At 46.8% G+C, this 26,108-nt stretch overlaps 1 protein-coding gene across 2 annotated transcripts in view; it reads left to right on the top strand.

Moving 5' to 3' along the window:
* Window positions 1-26,108, top strand: part of BOP1 (BOP1 ribosomal biogenesis factor) — a 250,013-nt gene that overhangs the window by 153,525 nt on the left and 70,380 nt on the right. For both annotated transcript variants that reach the window (XM_030220723.1, XM_030220731.1), the window contains exons 6-9: window positions 7,310-7,411; window positions 8,138-8,350; window positions 12,234-12,395; window positions 22,503-22,583. In XM_030220723.1, coding sequence (XP_030076583.1) covers window positions 7,310-7,411; window positions 8,138-8,350; window positions 12,234-12,395; window positions 22,503-22,583 — 558 coding nt within the window. The remainder of the gene's footprint in view (window positions 1-7,309; window positions 7,412-8,137; window positions 8,351-12,233; window positions 12,396-22,502; window positions 22,584-26,108) is intronic.

Here is a 26,108-nt window from a genome sequence, read left to right on the forward strand (position 1 = left end):
AATTACAACAGATAATCAGGGTGACACTGCAGTGTTTCATCAGAAATGGCAAGCAGACATGGCAATCCAGTTTAGGATGGGCTGGAAAAGGTTTCAACGGCAGCTTCAGTAGCCGAAACAGAGGACAGTGCTGGGCAGACTTTTACAGTCTGGGTCCCGCAAATGTCAGGACAGATAGGCTGGAGTGGGCTTTGACAGAAACTCCAGTAGGTAGAGCATAAGGACAGAGCCGGGCAGACATTTATGGAGAAAGACCATGATCAAGTATATAATATCACATTCATTGTTGATTTAGTCATGATTTCTTAATGAGTGTGACTGTTGAGCAGACTGGATGAACTGTTCAGGTCTTTATCTGCCGTCACTATGTTACTGTGTTTGGTGTGGATGTTTATCAGAGTCTTTTAAGATCACAGTGAGTGATACAAATAAATTAAGGAATACACTGTAGGAAGACTTTTTTTAAATACAGTTTCTCCGAGGACAAGCAGGCTGCTTGTTCTCACTGATGGGTGACGTCCTCGGCAGCCCCTCCAATCGGAATCTTCCTAGCAAAGTCCTTTGCTAGCTCTCGCGCGCCCGCACGCACCGCGCATGCGCGGCCGTCTTCCCGCCCGAAACCGGCTCGAGCCGGCCAGTCTTCTTTCGTCCGCACTCGGTACGGCTGTGTTTTTGTCGTGTCGAGCCCCGGAGAGTCGACCTCGCGTGTCCGTTATCTAAATCGATGTGTTTTTCTTAGGAAAAGTTTCATTTTCGTTCGGAAAGTGCTCCGGAAACCCCCTTGGGTTTCGTTTGCCCCTTCCCGTATTTCCAGTTTTGCCCCGGTAAGTTTTCTTTCGTTGTCGGGGTAGGCCTCTTTCGGCCTCGGTCGAGATTTTTTCTCCCTTAAAGTTTTGGTGCTCCAAATTCGTCATTTCGGATTTTGACTTCGCCGGCGTGATTTTTCCGCCCATGACATCGAAGCCTTCCAGCGGCTTCAAGAAGTGCACCCAGTGCGCCCGGGTAATCTCGCTCACTGATAGGCACTCTTCGTGTCTTCAGTGTCTGGGGGCCGAGCACCGTCCCCAGAACTGTAGTCTGTGTTCCCTCTTACAAAGGCGGACTCAAGTAGCGAGATTAGCCCAGTGGAACGTTTTGTTCTCGGGCTCTTCGTCGGCATCGGCACCGGGGTCATCGTGTGCATCGACGTCATCAGCGTCCAGACCTTCTTCCTTGGCTGCCAGTGCATCGAGTGCATCGAGGCATCGGCCCTCTGCATCGGCGCCGAGACATTGGATAGCTGCATCGACGTCGGTGGTACCGGGACCTCGTCTCCTGATGTCATCGGACGGTGGTGCATCGAGTGGAGTGCAGGTGAGGGCTGTCCATTCCCCTGCTGGTGGCGGTGAGCCCTCGGGTGGGTCTCCTCCTACCCTGAGGGCTCCTGCGGTACAGCCCCCCCGAGATCGACCCCCTTCGGTCTCGGCCCCGAGGAAGCGACGGATGGATTCTACGTCCTCCTCGTCGGTGCCGGGGAGCTCCGGTGACATGCTTCGGAAGAAGTCGAAGAAGCATCGACACCGGTCCCCTCCCCGCGTCGGCACCGAGAGCTCTGGGTCGCCGAGGGAGTCGGCACCCAGCAGGCATCGGCACCGAGAGGACTGCTCACCCTCTGTTCAGGAGGTGTCGATGCGCTCCACTCTGGACAGCCCGGAACAGCCTCCACGCCCGGAACAGGTTCTGACGTCGACGCCTGCATCGACCTCCATGCCTTTCTCTGCAGCCGCTCTGAACGAGAGCCTCCGGGCCGTTCTCCCAGAGATTCTGGGAGAGCTGTTGCGCCCTACCCCTCCGGTACCGGCGGTGCTTGCGCCTCTGGTACCGTCGAGCGTGGCGCCGGCTGGCCCATCGCCCGGGGTGAGGTCCCCGACGTCGGTACCGCGTGCGGTGCCGACTGCGGCCACCTCCCAGGAGGGCTCCCCGACTACGTCGGCGGAGGGAGCTTCGTCGATGCGGGCGAGGGAGTCTACCTCTCGACGCCCCCATCGTGGACGTGGCTCCACGGAGTCGAGCCGGGCACGGTTGCAGACGCAGGTCCGTGAACTTGTGTCTGACACCGAGGGTGAGGCCTCGTGGGAAGAAGAAGAAGATCCCAGATATTTCTCTGACGAGGAGTCTGAGGGTCTTCCTTCTGATCCCACTCCCTCTCCTGAAAGACAGCTTTCTCCTCCCGAGAGTCTGTCTTTTGCTTCCTTTGTCCGGGAGATGTCTACGGCCATCCCCTTCCCGGTGGTTGTGGAGGACGAGCCCAGGGCTGAAATGTTTGAGCTCCTGGACTATCCTTCTCCACCTAAGGAAGCGTCCACTGTTCCCTTGCACCATGTCCTGAAAAAGACATTGCTTGCGAACTGGACAAAACCATTAACTAATCCCCACATCCCCAAGAAGATCGAGTCCCAGTACCGGATCCATGGGGACCCAGAGCTGATGCGCACCCAGTTGCCTCACGACTCTGGAGTTGTGGATCTGGCCCTAAAGAAGGCTAAGAGTTCTAGAGAGCATGCTTCGGCGCCCCCGGGCAAAGACTCTAGAACCTTAGACTCCTTTGGGAGGAAGGCCTACCATTCCTCTATGCTCGTGGCCAAAATTCAGTCTTACCAGCTCTACACGAGCATACACATGCGGAATAATGTGCGGCAGTTGGCGGGCTTGGTTGATGCTCTTCCCCCTGAGCAAGCCAAGCCTTTTCAGGAGGTGGTCAGGCAGCTGAAGGCGTGCAGAAAATTCCTGGCCAGAGGAGTTTATGACACTTTTGATGTTGCGTCCAGGGCCGCTGCTCAAGGTGTGGTGATGCGCAGGCTCTCATGGCTGCGTGCCGCCGACCTGGAGAATAGACTCCAGCAGCGGATTGCGGACTCGCCTTGCCGTGCGGACAACATTTTTGGAGAAAAAGTCGAGCAGGTGGTAGAGTCTCTCCACCAGCGGGACACCGCATTCGACAAGTTCTCCCGCCGGCAGCCTTCAGCTTCTACCTCTACAGGTAGACGATTTTTCGGGGGAAGGAAGACTGTTCCCTATACTTCTGGTAAGCGTAGGTACAATCCTCCTTCCCGACAGCCTGCGGCCCAGGCTAAGCCCCAGCGCGCTCGCTCTCGTCAGCAGCGTGCGCCTCAGCAAGGCCCCGTGGCTCCCCAGCAAAAGCAAGGGGCGAGCTTTTGACTGGCTCCAGCAGAGCATAGCCGACATCCAAGTGTCAGTGCCGGGCGACCTGCCAGTTGGAGGGAGGTTGAAAGCTTTTCACCAAAGGTGGCCTCTCATAACCTCCGATCAGTGGGTTCTGCAAATAGTCCGGCAAGGATACACCCTCAATTTGGCCTCAAAACCTCCAAATTGTCCACCGGGAGCTCAGTCTTACAGCTTCCAGCACAAGCAGGTACTTGCAGAGGAACTCTCCGCCCTTCTCAGCGCCAATGCGGTCGAGCCCGTGCCATCTGGGCAAGAAGGGCTGGGATTCTATTCCAGGTACTTCCTTGTGGAAAAGAAAACAGGGGGGATGCGTCCCATCCTAGACCTAAGGGCCCTGAACAAATATCTCGTAAAAGAAAAGTTCAGGATGCTTTCCCTGGGCACCCTTCTCCCCATGATTCAACAAAACGATTGGCTGTGCTCTCTGGACTTGAAGGATGCCTACACACACATCCCGATACTGCCAGCTCACAGGCAGTACCTGCGATTTCAGTTGGGCACACGCCACTTCCAGTACTGTGTGCTACCCTTTGGGCTCGCCTCTGCGCCAAGGGTGTTCACAAAGTGCCTAGCTGTGGTAGCAGCGGCGCTTCGCAGGCTGGGGGTGCACGTGTTCCCATATCTCGACGATTGGCTGGTGAAGAACACATCCGAGGCAGGAGCCCTGCAGTCCATGCAGATGACTATTCGCCTCCTGGAGCTACTGGGGTTTGTGATAAATTACCCAAAGTCCCATCTTCTACCAGTGCAGAAACTCGAATTCATAGGAGCTCTGCTGGATTCTCGGACGGCTCGTGCCTATCTCCCAGAGACGAGGGCCAGCAACTTGTTGTCCCTCGTCTCGCGGGTGCGAGCGTCCCAGCAGATCACAGCTCGGCAGATGTTGAGATTGCTAGGCCACATGGCCTCCACAGTTCATGTGACTCCCATGGCCCGTCTTCACATGAGATCTGCTCAATGGACCCTAGCCTCCCAGTGGTATCAGGCTGCTGGGGGTCTAGAAGACGTGATCCACCTGTCCACGAGTTTTCTCGAATCCCTGTATTGGTGGACAATCTGGTCCAATTTGACTCTGGGACGTCCTTTTCAAATTCCTCAGCCACAAAAAGTGCTGACAACGGATGCGTCTCTCCTGGGATGGGGAGCTCATGTCGATGGGCTTCACACCCAAGGAAGCTGGTCCCTCCAGGAACGCGGTCTACAGATCAATCTCCTGGAGTTGCGAGCGATCTGGAACGCTCTGAAGGCTTTCAGAGATCGGCTGTCCCATCAAATTATCCAAATTCAGACGGACAACCAGGTTGCCATGTACTATGTCAACAAGCAGGGGGGCACCGGATCTCGCCCCCTGTGTCAGGAAGCCGTCAGCATGTGGCTCTGGGCTCGCCGTCTCGGCATGGTGCTCCAAGCCACATATCTGGCAGGCGTAAACAACAGTCTGGCCGACAGACTGAGCCGGATTATGCAACCTCACGAGTGGTCGCTCAACTCCAGAGTGGTGCGCCAGATCTTCCAAGCGTGGGGCACCCCCTTGGTGGATCTCTTCGCATCTCGAGTGAACCACAAAGTCCCTCAGTTCTGTTCCAGGCTTCAGGCCCCCGGCAGACTGGCATCGGATGCCTTCCTCCTGGATTGGGGGGAGGGCCTGCTGTATGCTTATCCTCCCATTCCTCTGGTGGGGAAGACTTTGTTGAAACTCAAGCAAGACCGAGGCACCATGATTCTGATTGCTCCCTTTTGGCCGCGTCAGATCTGGTTCCCTCTTCTTCTGGAGTTATCCTCCGAAGAACCGTGGAGATTGGAGTGTTTTCCGACCCTCATCACGCAGGACGAAGGGGCTCTTCTGCATCCCAGCCTCTGGTCCCTGGCTCTCACGGCCTGGATGTTGAGAGCGTAGACTTTGCCTCTTTGGGTCTGTCAGAGGGTGTCTCCCGCGTCTTGCTTGCTTCCAGGAAAGATTCCACTAAGAGGAGTTACTTCTTTCTGTGGAGGAGGTTTGCCGTCTGGTGTGACAGCAAGGCCCTAGCTCCTCGCTCTTGTCCTACACAGACCCTGCTTGAATACCTTCTGCACTTGTCTGAGTCTGGTCTCAAGACCAACTCTGTAAGAGTTCACCTTAGCGCAATCAGTGCATACCATTACCATGTGGAAGGTAAGCCGATCTCGGGACAGCCTTTAGTTGTTCGCTTCATGAGAGGTTTGCTTTTGTCAAAGCCCCCTGTCAAGCCTCCTACAGTGTCATGGGATCTCAATGTCGTTCTCACCCAGCTGATGAAACCTCCTTTTGAGCCACTGAATTCCTGCCATCTGAAGTACTTGACCTGGAAGGTCATTTTCTTGGTGGCAGTTACTTCAGCTCGTAGAGTCAGTGAGCTTCAGGCCCTGGTAGCCCAGGCCCCTTACACCAAATTTCATCATAACAGAGTAGTCCTCCGCACTCACCCTAAGTTCTTGCCAAAGGTCGTGTCGGAGTTCCATCTGAACCAGTCAATTGTCTTGCCAACATTCTTTCCCCGTCCTCATTCCTGCCCTGCTGAACGTCAGCTGCACACATTGGACTGCAAGAGAGCATTGGCCTTCTACCTGGAGCGGACACAGCCCCACAGACAGTCCGCCCAATTGTTTGTTTCTTTTGATCCCAATAGGAGGGGAGTGGCTGTAGGGAAACGCACCATATCCAATTGGCTAGCAGATTGCATTTCCTTCACTTACGCCCAGGTGGGGCTGGCTCTTGAGGGTCATGTCACGGCTCATAATGTTAGAGCCATGGCTGCGTCGGTAGCCCACTTGAAGTCAGCCTCCATTGAAGAAATTTGCAAAGCTGCGACGTGGTCATCTGTCCACACATTCACATCTCATTACTGCCTGCAGCAGGATACCCGACGCGACAGTCGGTTCGGGCAGTCAGTTCTTCAGAACCTGTTTGGGCTTTAGGATCCAACTCCACCCCCCCGAGGGCCCTGTTTGTTCTGTTCCAGGCTGCACTCTCAGTTAGTTGGTAAATTTTTTAGGTCAATCTCAGTTATGTCCTCGCCGTTGCGAGGCCCAATTGACCATGGTTGTTGTTTTGAGTGAGCCTGGGGGCTAGGGATACCCCATCAGTGAGAACAAGCAGCCTGCTTGTCCTCGGAGAAAGCGAATGCTACATACCTGTAGAAGGTATTCTCCGAGGACAGCAGGCTGATTGTTCTCACAAACCCGCCCGCCTCCCCGTTGGAGTTGTGTCTTCCCTTGAAGTGTATTGTCTTGCTACATACTGGACTGGCTGGCTCGAGCCGGTTTCGGGCGGGAAGATGGCCGCGCATGGGCGCGCGAGAGCTAGCAAAGGACTTTGCTAGGAAGATTCCGATTGGAGGGGCTGCCGAGGACGTCACCCATCAGTGAGAACAATCAGCCTGCTGTCGTCGGAGAATACCTTCTACAGGTATGTAGCATTCGCTTTCAGGGCTGTGAGTTCAGTTCACTAAACCTTCGACTCCTACTCCCACTCCTTTATCTTTCTACTGTCCGACTCCAGCTGCGACTCAGACTCCTACTGATATTAAGCTTTACATTATTTTTTCTAGATCCAAAGTACTGGTAAATATCATTACCAATACTTTAGATGCAGGACAAAGATATATATATATATATATATATATATATATATATATATATATATATATATATATATATATATATATATATATATATAATGATAAATTTACCATATGTTATAATATAAGTTTTTATTTTGAAGCTGGAGTCAGTCGGTACATTTTTACACTGACCATGACTCCACTCAAAGTTTCTTCTGACTCCCAACTATACAGCCCTGGTTTGTTTTCTGTAGAAGCTCAAAAGATGAGTAAAGGAGAATTAGGAAGAAAACCAAAAGGAATCATGCCAAGGAGCAGCTTTAGTCAGTTATCTGAGGAAGCTAGTTGAAGCTTCTGCTGTAGCCTTTAATCTACAGATTACTGACCACACAGCAGCCAGAACTGCTTGTGCGAGGAGAGGGGTTGTGGGATAGTGATGTGGTAGTACAAACTGCAGACTGTACTTTTCTGTGGACACAGTGATGACATTTCTTCTTCTTTTCCAGCCTGCCATAGATTTCTTCAGTCATGAGACGAGGATCCACCCAGTGACAAACCGCCCAGCAGATAAGCGCAGCTTCATCCCCTCCCTGATTGAGAAGAAGAAGGTGAGGACTCTGGGCTCCCTTGGTTATTTCCCTCTTCTCACTCCTCTGCAGCCTTGTAGGTGGAGGCTACTCTACCTGCCCCAGCTCCTGGATACTGTCCTCCCTTTCCTGTCTGGGGCTGTGCATTGTCTCCCTGCAACTTGTCCTAAGCTTATTCTCCCCCCCCCCCCCCCCCCCCCCTACTGTTCAGTTTCTCCCAGGGGTGCACATCAACATCTCCTATCATGTTTGTGTCGGGGTATACTTTCTCTCTCTCTCTTTCTCGCTCTGACATATTGCACGGGGAGTCATCTTTTCCTCCCTGCTATCTCATAGTCCCTTTTAGAACCGTGAAGTAACCTACTGGTTACAAAGTAAACTGAGAACCAGAGAAACCAGGGTGCATCTGCTGATGCCTCTTGTGACCTTGGGCACGGGGATTTGTCCTTCATTGCTTCAGCAACAAATTTAGGACCAGATTTACTAATGTGCATTAACATTGCACCTCACATTATTGGTGTGTGCCCTCCCTCCCTCTGAGCTTTGCAAGTATGTGCCCTCCTACCCTCCTGCTGCCTTCCTCTCTGAGCCTCGCAGGTGCCTGGCCTCCTCTCTTTGCACTCCCTTAAGGTTTTTTTTTTTTTTTTGAAGGCAGGAAATTGAGAAGCTTCGTTATTGGAGAGACAAAGACAGTCTTTTGTATATTATAATAATGTAACATGCTTTTTTTTAATCATGCTGTTCTAGGTGGCTAATCTTGTTCATGCCATTAAGATGGGCTGGATTAAACCTCGTAAGCCTAAGGATGACACACCACAGTTCTACGATTTGTGGGCAAAGGAGGATCCCAATGCTATCCTTGGACGGCATAAGATGCATGTCCCAGCCCCCAAGATCCAGCTACCAGGGCATGAGGAGTCCTACAACCCTCCCCCAGAGTATCTCTTCACTGAGGAGGAGGTAAGGTCTCCATGAAGAACAGACTATTCTGAGGTCATCCACCCTCTCTCTATCCTACTCCAGATCTCATGTCATCAGTCTCTGCATTCACTCTATCTTACCCAGATCCTTTGGCCTCCCCTTCCCACCTCCTCAGATCTGTGCCATCATATCCTTCATTCTCCACTGTTCAGATCTTGTGCCATTGATTCCTGCCTTTATGAAATGGTGTGTATACAGTTTTCATTCCTGTTTTCATTTGTGTGAACTGTAATCTACTGATGCTTCCCAGTATCATGTATGTGATTGGTGGTCTGTGGAGAGTCACTGGCTGTGAGAAGGAGCCTTACGTCCTCTGGGTGATTGGTGTCTGCAGTATAGGTGGCTGTGAGAAGGATCCTTATGTCCTCTGGGAGAGTTGGTGTTTCTGGAGAGTAGTTAGCTTTGAGAAGGAGCCTTCCTTTTCATCCCACAGATCAATCCAGAGACTCGCGGTTATGTCCATCTGCCAGGAGGTAAACAGAATGACTGACAGATTTCTGCCGTAAGGAATACTGTGCAGCAGCTTTCCATCAGTATATTCTCTATCTCAGCAGGTGGCTAGACATATCCTATGTAGCTTTCTGTGTGGTACTTGCTCCTGGCCTGTCATTTGTGTTAGTTGAGCTGGGGAAATTGGCTTGTGGCATGGGTACATCTGTTGGTGCCAAGTCCCTTGCCCATCCCTATCCTTTCTACTTTTCTGGCATTAAAAAAAAAAAAAATCACCTGCCTCTTAATTAAAATCAAAGGAGCAGTTTACCAGAGAAAGGGACAATCAGTTGCTGCTGTGTGCAGGAAAGTGTTGAAGCACCAGTTCTTCAGTTTCAGCACATCTGCGAACCATCCCTTTGAGAGCTTCCTGTGCAGCGCCTCCTATAAGTGTCTCTTTTTCTGTTACGTTCTTTCATGACAGCTCCAACAGAAATGGTGAAATGCTGTTCCCGGTGTTGGAATCGATGAGCAGCGTCAGGGCTGTATTCTGCATGCAGCCGGGCTTCTCCCAGACCCCTTTCCCACCAACTTGGCTGTGAGTTCTGCTTCAGGGAAATTCTGAGCAGCAATCTGAGCAATCTGCGTTTAGAGGTTCAGAGGGAGTTATATGAGGACTCCTTGCCCTCTGAGCATGGTTCTGAAGTTCCACTCTCTTGCTCAGCATGTCAATCTACCCTGCATGGGAATGGAAACAGAAATTGCACAAACACTGTTTCTGTGAAGAGAAAATCAAAAGTTAGTGTGTGTTTGTGTGTGTGTTGGCGGGGGGGGGGGGGGGGGAGGGGGGAGTTGAAAATAGCCACTAGTTTAGAAAGGTAATAAGGTTCTACTGGTCCTGGCTCAGGCTTCCCCAAACCAAAGAACTCAGGTTCTGCCTCATCTCATCTGATTAGGATAAGTCAGGGGCCGGCTCATAATATGAGGTTCTGCCCTGAGGTCTCCAGCCAACTGGACAAAACTGGAGCAAGCACCTTCAATCTCTGCTCCCAGAAGTTAAAAGTTGATGGACTTTGTTTGTCATGGCCTTTCAGCGTCACAAGCTGGGCCTTTAACCTGGCTGCTTCGCCCTTACCCCACTTCCTGATCAGCTGTATGTTTTGTGTGAGCCTCAGAGTCTGCAGGGACTGTCCTTCTTTTTTTAAACTGTACAGCGCTGCGTAACCCTAGTAGCGCTCTAGAAATGTTAAGTAGTAGTAGTAATTTGTGGAGCAGCTTCACTTCCTAATACAGACTGTATGTGAGCCCATCATTAGGAGAGCTGTTCTTGGTGTAGCTTTACTTTCTATCATAGACTATATGTAGCTATGACTGGATTTATTTATTTTTAGCTGTCATTGCTTGTAATGGGTATTCCTCTTGGGGGGGGGGGGGGGGTCCCAGTAGCATCATGATGTGACCTGCGTTGGCCCGCTTGGTTATTTACCAGGGAGCTATGGGTGGCTGGGATATGAGGGGTTTGGGGATTGGAGGGGGAGGGAAGATTAGCAGAGCGGGTAGGATGGGGATGTGATAGGAGGGGTGACAGAAATATTTTCTTTTTATTTGGGCACTGGATTGTTATTGGGAATGTTCTGATTTGTAGAGTAATGCTTAGACTCTGTGCTATGTGTATTTCTGTTATGGCTAAGCTGTGTTCATTGCTTGTGGCTGTGGGACTTGTCCTGGTGATGACTGGGACGCTGGGACACTTATATATGCTATGTTTACCCTTACCTTTGGATCCATAATGTTTGTCTCCGAGGTGATGGAGAGTTAAATGTTTTATCTTGGAATGTTTCCAGAATCTCTTCCCCTGTGAAACATACAAAAATCTTTTCTTTACTGAAACGTCACCGTACTGACATTGCTTGTCTATGGGAAACTAGACTGACAGACTCTGATTATCTTAAATTGAGGAAAGGATGGGTGGGAACAGTGCACTACTCCTCTGCAGTTAATAAGAAAGGTGGAGTAGCTGTTGTGGTTTGGAACACTTTACCCTGTGAAATACAAGAAATTGGTAAAGATGCCATGGGTCGTTATCTCTTGTTACAGATCATATATTGTGGATTTGCCAGTGGTCTATGCCTCTAATGTATATGATCACAGCTTTTTTTTTTAATTGTTGGCACAATTGGGAGCTTGGGACAAGACAGTGCCACTCCTCTTAGCTGGAGATCTGAATTATGTCCTCGATCCAGACCTTGATCGTTCTGTGTGCATGCTTCCCCAGAGGAAAATAGTAAGATTAAAGGTGTCTGCTATTTGTGTAATACTTAAAATTTGGTAGACCCCTGGAGATTGCTTCACTCGGGTGAGAGAGATTATATGCACCTAATTCAGGCCCTTGGCTTGTGGTAGCGCATAGATTATATGCTGGTTTCTTGGACTTTTTTTGCTACTATTCTCCGAGTGGAACTGGGTCTCCAAGAGGTGTCCGATCACGCCTTTGTCCAGTTGCAGCTTGATTGGGGAGATTCTTCACAGACCCACAGGGGATGGCGTTTTCCTTCATATCTACAGGGAGATGTAAGATTTCAGACATATTTGACTAAAATGTGGCAGGACTATGTAGATTTTAATAGACATGTGGATACATCATAACATTTTTGGGATACTGCTAAGACTGTTCTTAGAGGGAATATTATTGCTTTTGTAGTGTCCCGTAAACGTCAACCTAAGGCATTTTACACCTTGAGAGAAAATTGGTGCTTGCAAATCGGGCATATGGTACAGCATGCCACACCAACAGCTCACGAGGCCTTTCTAGCCACTCAGGCAGCTTAAACTCTTTAATTCATGAGTGGACATGAAAGATGCTGATATTTCATAAATATCATTGTTTTGAAAATTGCCCCAGGAGGTTATTAGCTCAAATTATGAAGCATTACCAGGGGTTGCAATGTGTTTCTAGTCTAATTATGGAGGATGGCTGCATGTTGCATATGCCTCAGGAGATTGCTGAGCAACTTTATTTGCATTCTTAGCAATTCTATGCGGCATTGCCTGGTAACACGGGCCCATCTCTCGCAGATTATTTGGAGGACTCGGGGTTGCCTGTGTTAACCATGGGAGGGTCTTAATGCTCCTTTACAGGCGAAGGAGCTGCATTTGGCCATTAAGAATCATTCTTTCTATCTCCACCTGCTGGTAGATTGACGTGACCCGCAAGTCTCTGGCTTGATCTAGGGACTAAAGGAAAAGAAATTAGCAGGTAAGAACTAATTATCCCTTCCATCCTCTGGGTGATGGCATCTCTGGAGTGTTGGTGACTGTGAGAAGAATCCTTGTGTTCTCGGGGTGGTTGGTATCTCTACAGACTAGCTTGTTATGAGAATGATTCTTGTGTTTTGGTGTTTCCATCCATGCCTTTTCCTTTTTTGATCTGCAGAAACTTAGGTGGCAAGAACAAGAGCCAGAGGAGAGGAGACTGAACATAATCCCTCAGAAGTACCAGTGCCTGCGTGCTGTCCCTGCCTATCCCCTCTTCATCCATGAGCGCTTTGAACGCTGCCTGGACCTTTACCTCTGCCCACGGCAGCGCAAGATGAGGGTACGTATAGTCTCAGACACTCTCCGAAATAGGTAACTGTAGCAGTGAACCTGCTGGTACTGCCTGGTCGTCATTAATTCACACACTACTTGTTAGATTTCATAGTATGTGCTCTGCAGAAGTATTACAGGGTAATGCTATGGGTTAGCCCTGCATGCACAGGAATTTCCTGAGTCTACATAGGCCTTCTGGCATATTCTGTGTTTGTTGTAATAATGTAACAGCAGTTTTCATGGTGCCTTTACCCACAAGTTCCTGGAGGAAAAGTCCATAATCTGCTATTAAGATAGACATGGAGAAACACTGCTTATCCCTGGGATTGGTAGTATGGAATCTGGGATTATGCCAGGTATTTGGCCACTGCTGGAAGCAGGATACTGGGCTAGGTGGACCATTGCTCTGACTCAGTATGGCTAGTCGCATGTTCTTATTTTCACATCCATGGGAATGTCCTGGGAGTACACAGACCTTCTAGCCTATTCTCTGTCTTTTATAATAATGTAAGAGCAGGTTTCATGATACTGTCAAGTGCCCCTGTTAGCTATCCAGTGGTTAGTGACAAAGAACATTACAGAATACTAGAAAAGACATCAGTCTGTCAAAAGTGGGAGCCCAGAGAAAAGCAGTTACAGAGCAAGGCTGTGCAACTTTTCCAGGTATGTCAGTGAAAGAAAATGCAGAGGTTTGACTGAGAGGAGACGAGAAGCCATGCATGAAGGGAGAGAAGGAGAAACCAGAATTGGTTTAATTAAAGATGAAGTTGGAGAAGGTCCTCTGATAGTTGCCAGGGCTCTGTATAGGAGTGGGGTAGCTACATCATATATGGAAAAAAAGAGTGTGAGACTAGGAACAGTGAAAGTAGACAAAGCCACGGGGCTGAATGCGATACCTGTAGACAGGGGCGTAGACCTCGCGGTGGGAGGGGGCCAGAGCCTGAGGTGGGGGGCACATTTTAGTCTGCCGCCTCGCCACTCCTCTTGCTGCACCCCACAGCAGCAAATACCTTTGCTGTTGGGGGTTGGCGCCGGTTTCCGGAGCTGCCCTGCTCTTTCTTCCTCCTGATGTCCTGTGCACACTCCTTTAAGTAAAACTGAGCATGCTCAGTTTCATTTAAATGAACGTGGTAACAGAGAGGATGCAAACTATAGTCTTATTAGCCTTACCTCAGTGATGGGAAACTTCATGGAGACTTTACTGAGGGAAAGGATGGTGACGTTATCTATAATCCCCAGTAGATAGCAAGAGCTGACGTAGAATGTTTTTACTAAAAGTAAATAATATCTAGTCAAGTTTTTCGATTGGGTAACTAGATAATTAGGTCAAGGGTGTGTGTATTGGATGTAGTTTATATGAATTTCACCAAAACATTTGATACTGTCTCACATAGGAGACTTATAATTTATCTAACTTTTAGATCACTATGGAGCTGGTTGTCCATTGTGGATGATTTACTCTGATTCAAGCTTTGATCCTTCATTGTGTGATACAATTTCAGGTCTCTGCAGTTGAGGGATTTGAATTTGCATTGGGAGAACTTGTCGAAGAAGAAGTTTTTGTCTTTCCTTTGATTTTTGGATGGTTTAAATTTGAAATTGGTGAACAAGGGTGGTAGTCATGTGGGAGGTCATCAACTGGAAATCAGTTAGGTGAGGATGTGGTAAAGTCCTGTGTGGTGCCAGTATTGATTGGATAAGATCACTATTTGCAGGAATTTGTTATTGAGGCCTAAGCAGCTACTGTATCTAGTATTATTAGACCCAAGGTTCAAGGTTGTTCATTTTATATACTACTTTATAAAAGTAAAAGTGATAAAGTGGTTTTCAATAATAAAATCATAACATTATGGGTACCTTTACTTTCGAACTGTTATACTAGGATGACACCCTGATGCTTGATAGGCTTGCCCTTCTCTGATTGATAAAAATACCATGATCAAGAATTTGCCCTTGGTACTCTATTGGTTATTAGAAAAAAAAAAGAGGGAATGCAGGAAGTTGGAACAATCTTGGCAGAAGATGGAAGATATGTCTACTATGATCACCAAGGCAGTAGCACAGCCAGACTTCAATTTCTGGGTGAGCCTGGAGGTGTAATTCCTAGGTGGGCACAGCCTGCGCATTTACTCTCCACCCGCTACCCAAGCCCCACCAGCTGAAGAGTTTTCTCCGGGAGGCATCCCCCTCTCCCTGAGCTGTCTGAACCTCAGGGCAGTCAGCAGCACATTTCCAGCCACCAATGCCGTCTGCACCCCCCTTACCCACCCCCCCCCCCACCCCCCCGGCCACTCATGCTCAGTTCAATCGACAGCCCTCTTGCACACATACACGCTCTGGAGAGGACTGTTCAGCTGGTGGGGCTTGGGGATCCTCGCCAGCTACACTAATGATGTTCGCCGCCGCTGGGTGGGTCCCTGCCCACTTGGGTCCATCTGTGGCTATGCCAGTGCACTAGGGTCACAATAAAATAAGAAAACTTTTCAAAGTTGTTAAGAGTATTATCTGGTAAACCTGTGAAACACTTGAACTGCAGTCTCAGTGTGGAAGATTTTGCTTGTTTTTATTTTTTAAACAAAAAGTTGTGACGTTACAAAGTAGTATTAAGGGAAACATCTGTTTATTTCCAACCCCTGGATCGTGTTCATGTCCCTCGGGGATGCAGTTGAAGGATTTAAGGGGTTGCGGTTGGTGTTCTTTTTCCACAGTTCACTTCATGTAGTCAAGACTTGATCCAGTTTTTGCCCAAGACAGTGCTTTAGGATACATTGACTGAACTTAAGACGGAATTTGGATAAGGAGACTCCAACAGTGATCATGCAGTTGGACCTTTCAGTGGCCTTCTCTATTTTAAAGAATAACACTTCTTAGTGGAATCCTTTCTGGAAGCCAGTTAGAACTCAAATTCCATGAATTGCCTGAGGGTGTCTCTCCTATCTATGTTCTCAACATCCAAACCATGAGGGCCAGAGATTGCAGAAGGGATCCCTCATTTTGCATGATGAGGGTTGGAAAAAATCCAGCCTCCATAGATCTTCAGAAGATAACTCAAGAAGAGGGAACCATATCTGCCACAACCAATAAGGAGCAATCAGAATCATGGTGCCCCAGTCTTGTCTGAGTTTCAGCAAGGTCTTCTCTATGAGAAGTACGGGAGGAAACGCATACCAGAAGTCCTCTTCCCCAATGCAGGAGGAAGGCATCCGATGCTAGTCTGCCATGTGACCCGAGTCTGGTGTCAAAGCAGCTATGGAGGTCAATGCCGCTGATGCCAAAGACGATGGTCTGGCCTTCAAAGAGCCAAAAAGTCGCTCCTGTTGAGCCAGTCGCACTCTCTGTGTTCAAACCTTCATATAAAGGCAAACATCACAAAAAGAGGGGTCATGAGCTGGTCCAAGGCAGAAAAAAGAATAACTGCTAAATTAAATGCCTCAATCTTGAACAAAAAAGGGTTCACATTGAAACAGAGGTCGGAGCTGCAGCCTAACACTGCAACCACCTGCGAAAAATAAAAGAAACAAAAAAATGCCAAAAAAACTAAGAGAACTAAAAGAAATATTAATTAAAACAAATAAACAATAGAATTACCTGCACGGGAAGGCACTTGGTGAAAGCGAAAACAGTAACACAGGATGCGGAAAGGACCGCAGAAACATGTCTTATCAGCTCCTCATGAAAAAAAAAGAGGCTGAAGGACCTGCACTCGACTGTCGGGTGAGAAGGCACCAATGCATGCGCGCTGTTTGTTATTCAATGAATAAAGTTTGTGTGTACCTATCATTGATTTGCTTTTTTTATTTCCACATTGGAGTTTGTGGATCGTCCACCTTGTTGTTTTCTAAGATAAACCCTTACAGAGTTGGTTTTCAAGCTAGACTCGTAGAGCTGCTGGAGGTATTTAAGTAGGTTTTGTGTAGGGCAAGAGAAGGTTGCCCCTACTGAATTATTTTGCTCCATTACAGCTCTGTGATGTCCCTGAAAATAAAACTGAGGCGGAAGAAAAAACAGTGAAGGTGGAACAAAAAGATATGAAGGTGCCCAAAGAGAAAAGATACCCCCAAAGCACTAATGTTGAAACTCATACCAGGAAACTGTTGCTACTAGGGGATTCCATTATCAGAGGCATTAATTTTGAAACACAGTTCAAGGGGCCATGCAAAGTGAAATGCCTTCCAGGCTCCTCAGCTACCATGAGTACCAAGCAAATAATCTCTATAATCAGAGAAGAAACTAAGGAGTCAAACACTGATGTTGTTATCCACCTGGGAGCAAATTACTTATCCAGTAATACCCCACTTGCCGTGCAGAGAGCTTTTCAGGAGCTGGGAGAGGGGTTAAAACCTTTGATACAAACAATAGCTTTCTCTGAAGTACTACCTACCTTTGGAAAGGGAGAGAAAAGATTGCAAAGTACTGAAAATTTCAATAGCTGGCTCAAAGCCTGGTGTCAAGAAGGATTTAGGTGCATAGGAGGATGGGGCAATACATGGAAAAACAAAAGACTATATTGTAACAATGGGCTGCATCTCACTGTGGCAGGAAAAAAAATCCTGGGGGAGAAATTCAGACAATATATTTCTAGGCATTTAAACTAGAAAGTGGGGGTAGCATATGGAGGCAGTTCACTTCAAGTGGTCACCCCCAGCTAAAGCTAAAGACAAGATGTGACAGTAGAAAAGAAAGCAATGAAAACAACAATCTTAGCAAATCACTTTTTACCAACACAGCAGGAAGTGAGACTAAACAAAAAACTAAACAGAAGATAAAAATGCCACTGAAATGTAGATGGAAAGTGATGACCACAAATGCTCGCAGTCTAAGCAATAAAGTTCATGACCTGCAAGCCCTGATATTAGAAGCAGACTTAGACGTTGTTGCAATCACGGAGACATGGCTCAATGGTTCCCATGAATGGGATTCAAACATTCCAGGCTATAATCTATTTAGAAAGGATAGAGATGGTCGTAAAGGTGGAGGAGTAGCTCTGTATGTGAGAAATGATATCACAGCGACTAAAATGACAGGGGCCTTGGGAAAGGAAAGTTGGGAAAGAAGAGTGAGATGCTGTTGCTGGGAGATTTCAATCTGCCGGATGTAGATTGGAAGGTTCCATATGCGGAATCGGAAAGAAGTAGAGAGATCATGGATGCTTTTCAAAGTGCTCTGCTCAGACAAATGGTGATGGAACCCACGAGGGAGGGATCGACGCTGGAACTGGTGCTCACAAATGGGGATAGTGTGTCAAATGTCCGAGTGGGTTCCCACCTGGGCAGCAGTGACCATCAAACAGTTTGGTTTGATATAACAGCTGAAGTGGAGGGCAGCCACTCAAAACTCAAGTCCTGGATTTCAAGCATGCTGACTGGTAAAATGGGGGAATACCTGAGGAAGGAGCTGATGGGCTGGAAGAACATAAGACAAGTGGCAGGACAGTGGTCCAGGCTGAAAGAAGCTATAAATATGGCCACAAACCTTTATGTAAGGAGAGTAAATAAAAGTAAGAGAAAGAAACAGATATGGTTCTCTAAGCAAGTGGCTGAGAAAATAAAGGCTAAAGAGTTGGTGTTCATGAAATACAGAAAAATTCAAGAAGAAGAACACGGAGAGGAATACCGGATGAAACTGAAAGAAGCCAAGAGAGAGAGACGTCTGGCGAAAGCGGAAGAACAAATGGCTAGAAATGTAAGGAGGGGCAACAAAAATTTCTTCAGGTATATTAGTGAAAGGAGAAAGACTAAAAAGGGAATTGTGAGACTGAAAGATGCTGCAAACCACTATGTAGATAATGGTGAAGAAAGCAAATTTGTTGAACAGATACGTTTTGTTCTATTTTCACAGAAGAAAATCCTGGAGAAGGACCTCGATTGACTGGCAAAAGTGCATATGAGAATGGAGTGGATATAGCATCGTTCACAGAAGAGTGTGTATGAACAACTTGAAAATCTAAAGGTGGACAAAGCCATGGGACTGGACAGGATCCACCCCAGGGTATTGAGGGAGCTCAGAGAGGTTCTGGTGGGTCCTCTTAAAGATTTATTTAATAAATCCTTGGAGACGGGAGAGGTTCCGTGGGATTGGAGAACAGCGGATGTGGCCCCTCTTCACAAAAATGGTGATAGGGAAGAAGCTGGAAACTACAGGTCGGTAAGCCTCACTTCGGTTATTGGAACAGTAATGGAAGAGATGCTGAAGGAAAGGATAGTGGATTTCCTGGAAGCCAATAACTACTACTACTGCTACTATTTAGCATTTTTATAGCCCTACAAAGCATATGCAGCGCTGCAGAAACATAGAAGAAGAAAGATAGTCCCTGCTCAAAGAGCTTACAATCTAAGATCCGAGACAACATGATTTTACCAAAGGTAAATCGTGCCAAACGAATCTCATTGAATTCTTTGACTGGGTGACTGGAGAATTGAATCATGGACATGCTATAGACGTAATCTACTTAGGTTTCATTAAAGCTTTTGACACGGTTCCCCACAGGAGGCTCTTGAATAAACTTGAGAGGCTGAAGATAGGAACTGGTTGACGGACAGACGCCAGAGGGTGGTGGTTAATGGAATTCACTCAGATGAGGGAAAGGTGAGTAGTGGAGTGCCTCAGGGATTGCTGCTGGGGCCGATTCTGTTCAATATATTTGTGAGTGACACTGAAGGTAAAGTTTGCCTTTTTGCAGATGATACCAAGATTTGTAACAGAGTGGACACCCTGGAGGGAGTTGAAAACATGAAAAAGGATCTGCAGAAGCTAGAAGAGTGATCTAAGGTTTGGCAATTCAAATTCAATGCGAAGAAATTCAAAGTGATGCACTTAGGGAGTAGAAATCCACGGAAGACATATGTGTTGGCGGTGAGAGTCTGATATGTACAGACGGGGAGAGGGATCTTGGCATGATAGTATCTGAGGATCTGAAGGTGACGAAACAGTGTGACAAGGCGGTGGCTGTAGCCAGAAGATTGTTAGGCTGTATAGAGAGAGGTGTGACCAGCAGAAGAAAGGAGGTGTTGATGCCCCTCTACAAGTCGTTGGTGAGGCCCCACCTGGAGTATTGTGTTTAGTTTTGGAGGCCATATCTTGCTAAGGATGTAAAAAGAATTGAAGCGGTGCAAAGAAAAGCTACAAAAATGGTATGGGATTTGCGTTACAAGACCGTATGAGGAGAGACTTGCTGACCTGAACATGTATACCCTGGAGGAAAGGAGAAACAGGGGTGATATGATACAGACGTTCAAATATTTGAAAGGTATTAATCCGCAAGCGAACCTTTTCCGTAGATGAGAAGGCGGTATAACTAGAGGACATGAAAAGAGATTGAAGGGGGGCAGACTTAAGAAAAATGTCAGGAAGTATTTTTTCACAGAGTGGTGGATACTTGGAATGCCCTCCCGCAGGAGGTGGTGGAGATGAAAATGGTAACAGAATTCAAAAATGCGTGGGATAAACATAAAGGAATCGTGTTCAGAAGGAATGGATCCTCAGAAGCTTAGTGGAGATTGGGTGGCAGCACCCGTGGTGGGAAGCGGGGCTAGTGCTGGGCAGACGTCTACGGTCTGTGCCCTGAAAATGGCAGATAGAAATCAAGGTCATGTAAACACATAAAGTAGCACATATGACTTTATCTTGTTGGGCAGACTTGATGGACCGTACAGATATTTCTCTGCCGTCATCTACTATGTTACTATGTTGCTGTGGATCTAAGGCCTGGTCCTCACACAAGACACTGTTTGTTACTCAACAAATAAACTCTGTGTGTACCTATTGTTGATCTGCTTTTTTTATTTCCACACCATCTTAGTGCAATTAGAGCTTTTCAGCATGTAGGAGGTGAGTCCATTTCTGTGCAGCCCTTAGTTGTTCTCTTCATGGGAGGTTTATTGTTGACAATGCCCCCTACCAGACCTCCGGTTGTGTCCTGGAATCTCAACATATGCCTCACCCTGCTGATGAAATCTTTGGAGCCTCTGGATACCTGCCATATGAAGTTTTTGACCTGGAAAGTAGTGTTTCTGGTAGCAGTCACTGTAGCAAAGTTAGTGAGCTCCAAGCCCTAGTAGCTCACCCACCATACATTAAGTTCCATCACAACAGAGTAGTCCTTCGCACGCATGCCAAGTTCCTTCCTAAGGTCTTGTCTGAGTTCCATCTTAACCAGTCAATTGTTCTTCCAACATTTTTCCTCAGACCTCATGCCCATCCTGTCAAAAATGTACTACATACTTTAGACTGCAAGTGAGCCTTAGCCTTCTATCTGGAGCAGACTATAGCCCATAGACAGTCCACCCAGCTTTTTGTTTCTTTGGACCCCAACAACAGCCAGCATGGTTAAAAAGTGAAGACAAGGAAGCTATTAGGGCTAAAAGAAAATCCTTCAGAAAATGGAAGAAGGACCCAACTGAAAATAATTTTTAAAAAACAGCATAAGGAATGGCAAGTCAAATGCAAAGCGGTGATAAGGAAAGCAAAGAGGAACTTTGAAAAAAGATTGCTTTGGAGGCAAAAGCACATAGTAAAACATTTTAGGTATATTAGAAGCAGGAAGCCAGCAAAAGAATCAGTTGGACCACTAAATGACCGAGGGGTAAAAAGGGGCACTCGAGGAAGACCAAGCATAGTGGAGAGATTAAATTAAGTACACAAGTATTGCCACACTGGGACAGACTAAAGGTCCATCAAGCCCAGTATCCTGTTTCCAACAGTGGCCAATCCAGGTCACAAATACCTGGCAAGATCCCCAAAAAGAGCAAAACATTTTATGCTGCTTATCCCAGAAATAAGCAGTTTGCTCATTGTTTGTAATTTTTGCATACTTTTGAAACATTGCAATGCTTTATTATTAACTTAATAGTGGAAAACAAAAGAGAGGGGAATGGGGGAACTCATCTTGTACAACGGGAGCAAAATTGATACATGTACTTAATACTATACAATCCATGGAGCTTAATATCAATGTTGATTGGAAAGCCTTTTTTTTTAATTAACTGCATTTTAAAATAGATTTCAACAGTTATGTAATACTGGAGATTGTTCTTTATTGGTGCATGAGTGAAGGTTAATAGGCGGCGCCATCTTGAAAAAATTGAAGCAATGGAAAGAAATGACGCTCAGTGAGGGTAAGCCCCGCTAGTTTTGGTATAATAAGAAAAACATTTTTTATATATACCGTTTTTTTTTTTTCGGACTATAAGACGCACTTTTTCCCCCGCCTTCTCATCGCTTCCCTTCCCTCTCAGCGCATCCCGCATTCCTCTGATGTAACTTCCTTTCCGTGAGGGTGGGACGCTCTGAGAGAGAAGGGAAGCAACGAGGAGGCTAGCCTGCCTGCCTGCTGCTTTTACTTACTGCTGGTTCGCTGCGACTTCGGGTATGTAAATTAAAGATTTCAAGGCAGGGAGCACAGTTGCACGAACAAAGTCGGGGAGCTGAGGGCGGACAGACAGGCAGGTGGGCGGGGGTTTGAACGAATCGCTGGACATGGGGAGGGAAGGAGAATTGCTGGATATGGTGGGCAGGGGAGAGAGGAGAATTGTTGGACATGGATGGCAGGGGAGGACAAATTCCACTGCAGAGCCACACAGGTTGTGCAAAATTGCTGTCCCTATACAAGTGTTGCACAACCTGTGGTCCTCCAGCAGATCTCCGCCACACTTTTTGCTTCAAAACTTTTTTTCCTATTTTCCTCCTCTAAAACCTAGGTGCGTCTTATGGTCCGTATATACATATATATGTATGTATGTATATACATGTGTATGTATATAAATGATGGTGTAGGTTTTTGGACTAGATTGTGTAGCCAGATGCATATAAAAACATTATTAAATGATAAGCACAGGTAAATCTGAAGTCTTCTCCACTATTCATAAATATCAGTACCTTAGGGTGAAGTAACTGTATGCAGTGTGTACATTATACAGACTTCTATTGAGGTTGGCCACACTGTAATTAGCCTTCATGTGGTACATAGCCAAAAATACCTGGGATAGAGGAGACATCAGTCACTGCATTCTCTGCAACCTGCCTCTTGTTTTGCCTTCACCATAGGGGTTTGCCAATGGATGCACTTATGATTTTAACACATGACACCTACACCTGTCTCTTTTCTCTTTTAATCCAGGTGAATGTGGATCCTGAAGACCTAATCCCCAAACTGCCAAAACCAAAGGATCTCCAACCCTTCCCCTCCATCCAGGCTCTGGTGAGAAGACACAATACTACTACTACTACTACTTATCATTTCTATAGCGCTACTAGACATACGCAGCGCAATAAAAAGCACAATATATATATGAGATTATTAATTTTATCTCTGGGAGTGCTGATCATTTTCATTAGTTTAGGAATTTATATGGGATGGATGGATGACTTTAAATAGACAGTGGCTTTAGTGTATATTCAGAGGTATGCAGTGCCTTTTTATGTTTTCAGATGACATTTGTGACATCATTGCTAAGTTGTGTGATGTCATACTTTTATTGTGAAGTCACAGTTTCTGCATGAGGTAATGATACTTTCCTGTCAGTTCCATTATCGTAATATCAAACTCAATGAAAGTATGGGTACAGAGTTCTGGATATGACAGGCTAAGATAGGACTTCTGATACAGACGTCTCAGTTAAATGTGCAGTTGTTTTGCTTAATCTACCTTTGTTTAGGTATAACTTAAAGTTGCTTATATTAATAGATGAAAAGACCACCACTCAGCCCTATCCTGGGGCAGTCTCCTACCTCATTCCTTCTCCTACCCTGAGACCACCTGCCATCCCTAACCTTATTCAGAGCCTGGAACTAGGAACCATCTTCTATCTTCCTCGCCTTCTAATCCTAGAACTAACTTTTAGTTTTGATCATCCCTTCAACCTGGATCTCTGACCTCCCTAACCTTCTCCTTGACCTGGACCTACCCCAAAGTTCTTGCCTGCATAGATTTACACCCCATCCTCTCTCATCCTGATAACTTTCCCCCACATAGATTTTGCTACCAGATTCTTTTCCTTTACTTGGTCCTATTCCCCCCCTACAACCTGATTTCACCACATTGGCCAACCTCCCAATCCCACTCCTTCTCATTAATCTGCCCCCTGAACCTTACTCCCTCTGTTCCTCTGCTTGAACCTGTCCCTCTCCCTGTGAACCTACCTTCTTAATCCATCTGGAAATATACCCCAGACTAGAACTGCCCTCTTCCCAATATCTTCCACATGGACACCCACCCCATTTTTTCATCCAGTTTTTCCTCTTCTCCAGTGGTCTGAACCCACTACCACCCCTCCTGATCCTTCTCCCTCATCTCTCCTTCCTGTAGTCCACAAACATCAACAATCCCCTAACTAGCCCCAATATGCTGGGCCTCACTTTCTTACCTCTCCCTCTGCCTAAACCCGGAGAAATTCTTAGTTAAACAGGATCCAAAAATACATAATCTTTCCCTTTAGTTTTTAACATTTTTTATTGATGACCAAGAACCAGACAATAATGTATGCAACAAATGATTGCCTGTCATCAACATTTTTTTTTAACAGTTTTCATTCCCACCCTCCCAAAACTTACAGAACGTAAACAGTGAAAGCATATAGAAAAACCTCCGCCCCTAATACTCTCCCAAGTTCCCACTCTGACAGGTGTGCTGGTCAAACTTCCATTAACAGTTGCAAACTCCAGCCGCACCCTCACTCTGACTACCATAAACATGGAGAGAGTCTGTGTCTTGCACCCTTTTCACACCGCTATATGGCAGCTCAATTTCCAATAGCACCAATACTGTCCAAGGAAGAAAAAAAATATTCTCAGCCTCCCATATCTTCCAAGGTCCCTAGACCCAGACGGGGCTTACTCACATAGTGTTCAAAATCATACTGCACCCCCTAGGAGATAATGTTTGCAGATATAGGCCCCAAATTCATAGATACCATTTTTTTGTTTAGGTGAGCCCCTAGCATCTCGAGCCTCCCACAGCGCCAGGAGATGAATTTGATTTCTACAGTGTCAAACGTTAGGCAGGTCCTGAGACGTCCAGTACTGCAGAATACTTTTTTGCTCAACCAAGCAGAACTTACTTAAAAATAAGCTTGCCTGTCCGGAGAAACCTATAAAAGCCCATGGTTGATCCAGGAGTGCCTGATTGATAGAACCAATGTCCCCTCTACCCAGCACAGAAGAGGAGTATTCCACCAGGTCGTTCCAAAAACTCTGCACCAAAGGACACCTCCAAAGAGTGTGATATATAAGAACTTTCTTCTGAGTGAGGTGCACTTCACACAGAATGGCGAGAGTGGGCATAATAAACCTGTAGACGTATACGATAACTCTCCTGCAGCCAAGCACACTGCCCCAGGACAGGTATTCTCCTAAGATTAATTAACGTATCCCAGCCCGTGAGGTCTCTCCCTATGTCATGAGCCCACTCCTGAATATCTCTTAAGTCTTTAGGAGGGGTCAGCTGAAGTAAAGCCTTATGTGCTCCTGAAACACTAATTCCCCTCTCAGAGATGGCATCGAAAAGGGCCCAAAATCTCCTCCCCAAATGCACGTGAAGCGGCTCAGCCGCCAATGAAGCTATATAATATTGGATCTGACAGTACGCTAATCTGGTTCCCCAGGTCCCCCCCCCACATCTTTCTGCTGGAGTATTTCATAGTCAAGAAGATCTCCAGTCTCTCCCATACGTGTCACCCCCTTACTTTCCCAAGATTGAAAATAAATTGTCTCACCCTGGCTGAAAAGAAACGTTCCCCCTAAGCAGAAGCTGATGGATCCCCACCCAAACCCCTCACCAACATCCTCCATATCACCCGCATCGGGGGTAACAACAGTCCTCTTTGAAACTGTCTAGGTATTAGAGGGCTGGTGCAGTGCAACAAAGAAAAAAAGGAATGTAGGGCATAAAAGGCTTGTTTAATGTCCACAGGGGTAAAACGTGACTTCCCATACAACCAGTCTCATGAATGATGGAGACAACCCGATTATATAATTTTATGTTCGGATCCCCAACCCATTGACCAGAAGTTTTGCTCGAGGTAAGGAATACAAAGCCTTCCCTGCTGCCACAAATCTACCTATGAACCCACACACCTGCAAGGTAGCAAAAAGAAATTCCCAATTCACACGGTCAAATGTGGCAGAACTCGTGCCAGCCTATTTGCTAGAGTTTTAGTGAGAAGTTTTAGCTCCACATTCAAAAGAGGTATTGGTCTATATGAACCAGAGAGCTGTGGGTTTCTTCCTGGTTTCAGGAGTAGTATAACCTGTGCTGTATTTAACTCGGGCAGAATTGCCTCAGCATCCACCATAAGATTGAAGACATTTACCAGGGGAGGCACCATCTCTTCACCCAATAGTTTATAAAACTCCATTCTAAAATCATCCTCCCCAGGGGCAAGGAGGGCCTCTGCTGGATCGCCACCAGGACTTCGTCAGGATAGATAGGGGCGTTTAATTTTTCCAGATCTGTAGCCTCTAAGGAGGGCAAGACTTGATGTGCTAAGTACATGTGACCAGGCAGCCCCTCGTGAGGTGGAGAGGCATATAGCTGCCAATAATAACACTGAAAAATCCGGCATATCTCCGCATCAGAATAGACCTTTTCCCCCATCTCCGACTGAAGTAACATGATGTTTTTGGGACCTTCCCTATTATTTATCAGCCTAGCTAACAGATGACCCCCCCCCCCCCCCCCCCCCCAATATTGCTATGTCGATAAAGCTGGTACTTATAGTAGGCCAAT

The sequence above is a fragment of the Microcaecilia unicolor genome, chromosome 1 (assembly GCF_901765095.1).
Source record: "Microcaecilia unicolor chromosome 1, aMicUni1.1, whole genome shotgun sequence".
NCBI classification, from domain to species: Eukaryota; Metazoa; Chordata; class Amphibia; order Gymnophiona; family Siphonopidae; genus Microcaecilia; species Microcaecilia unicolor.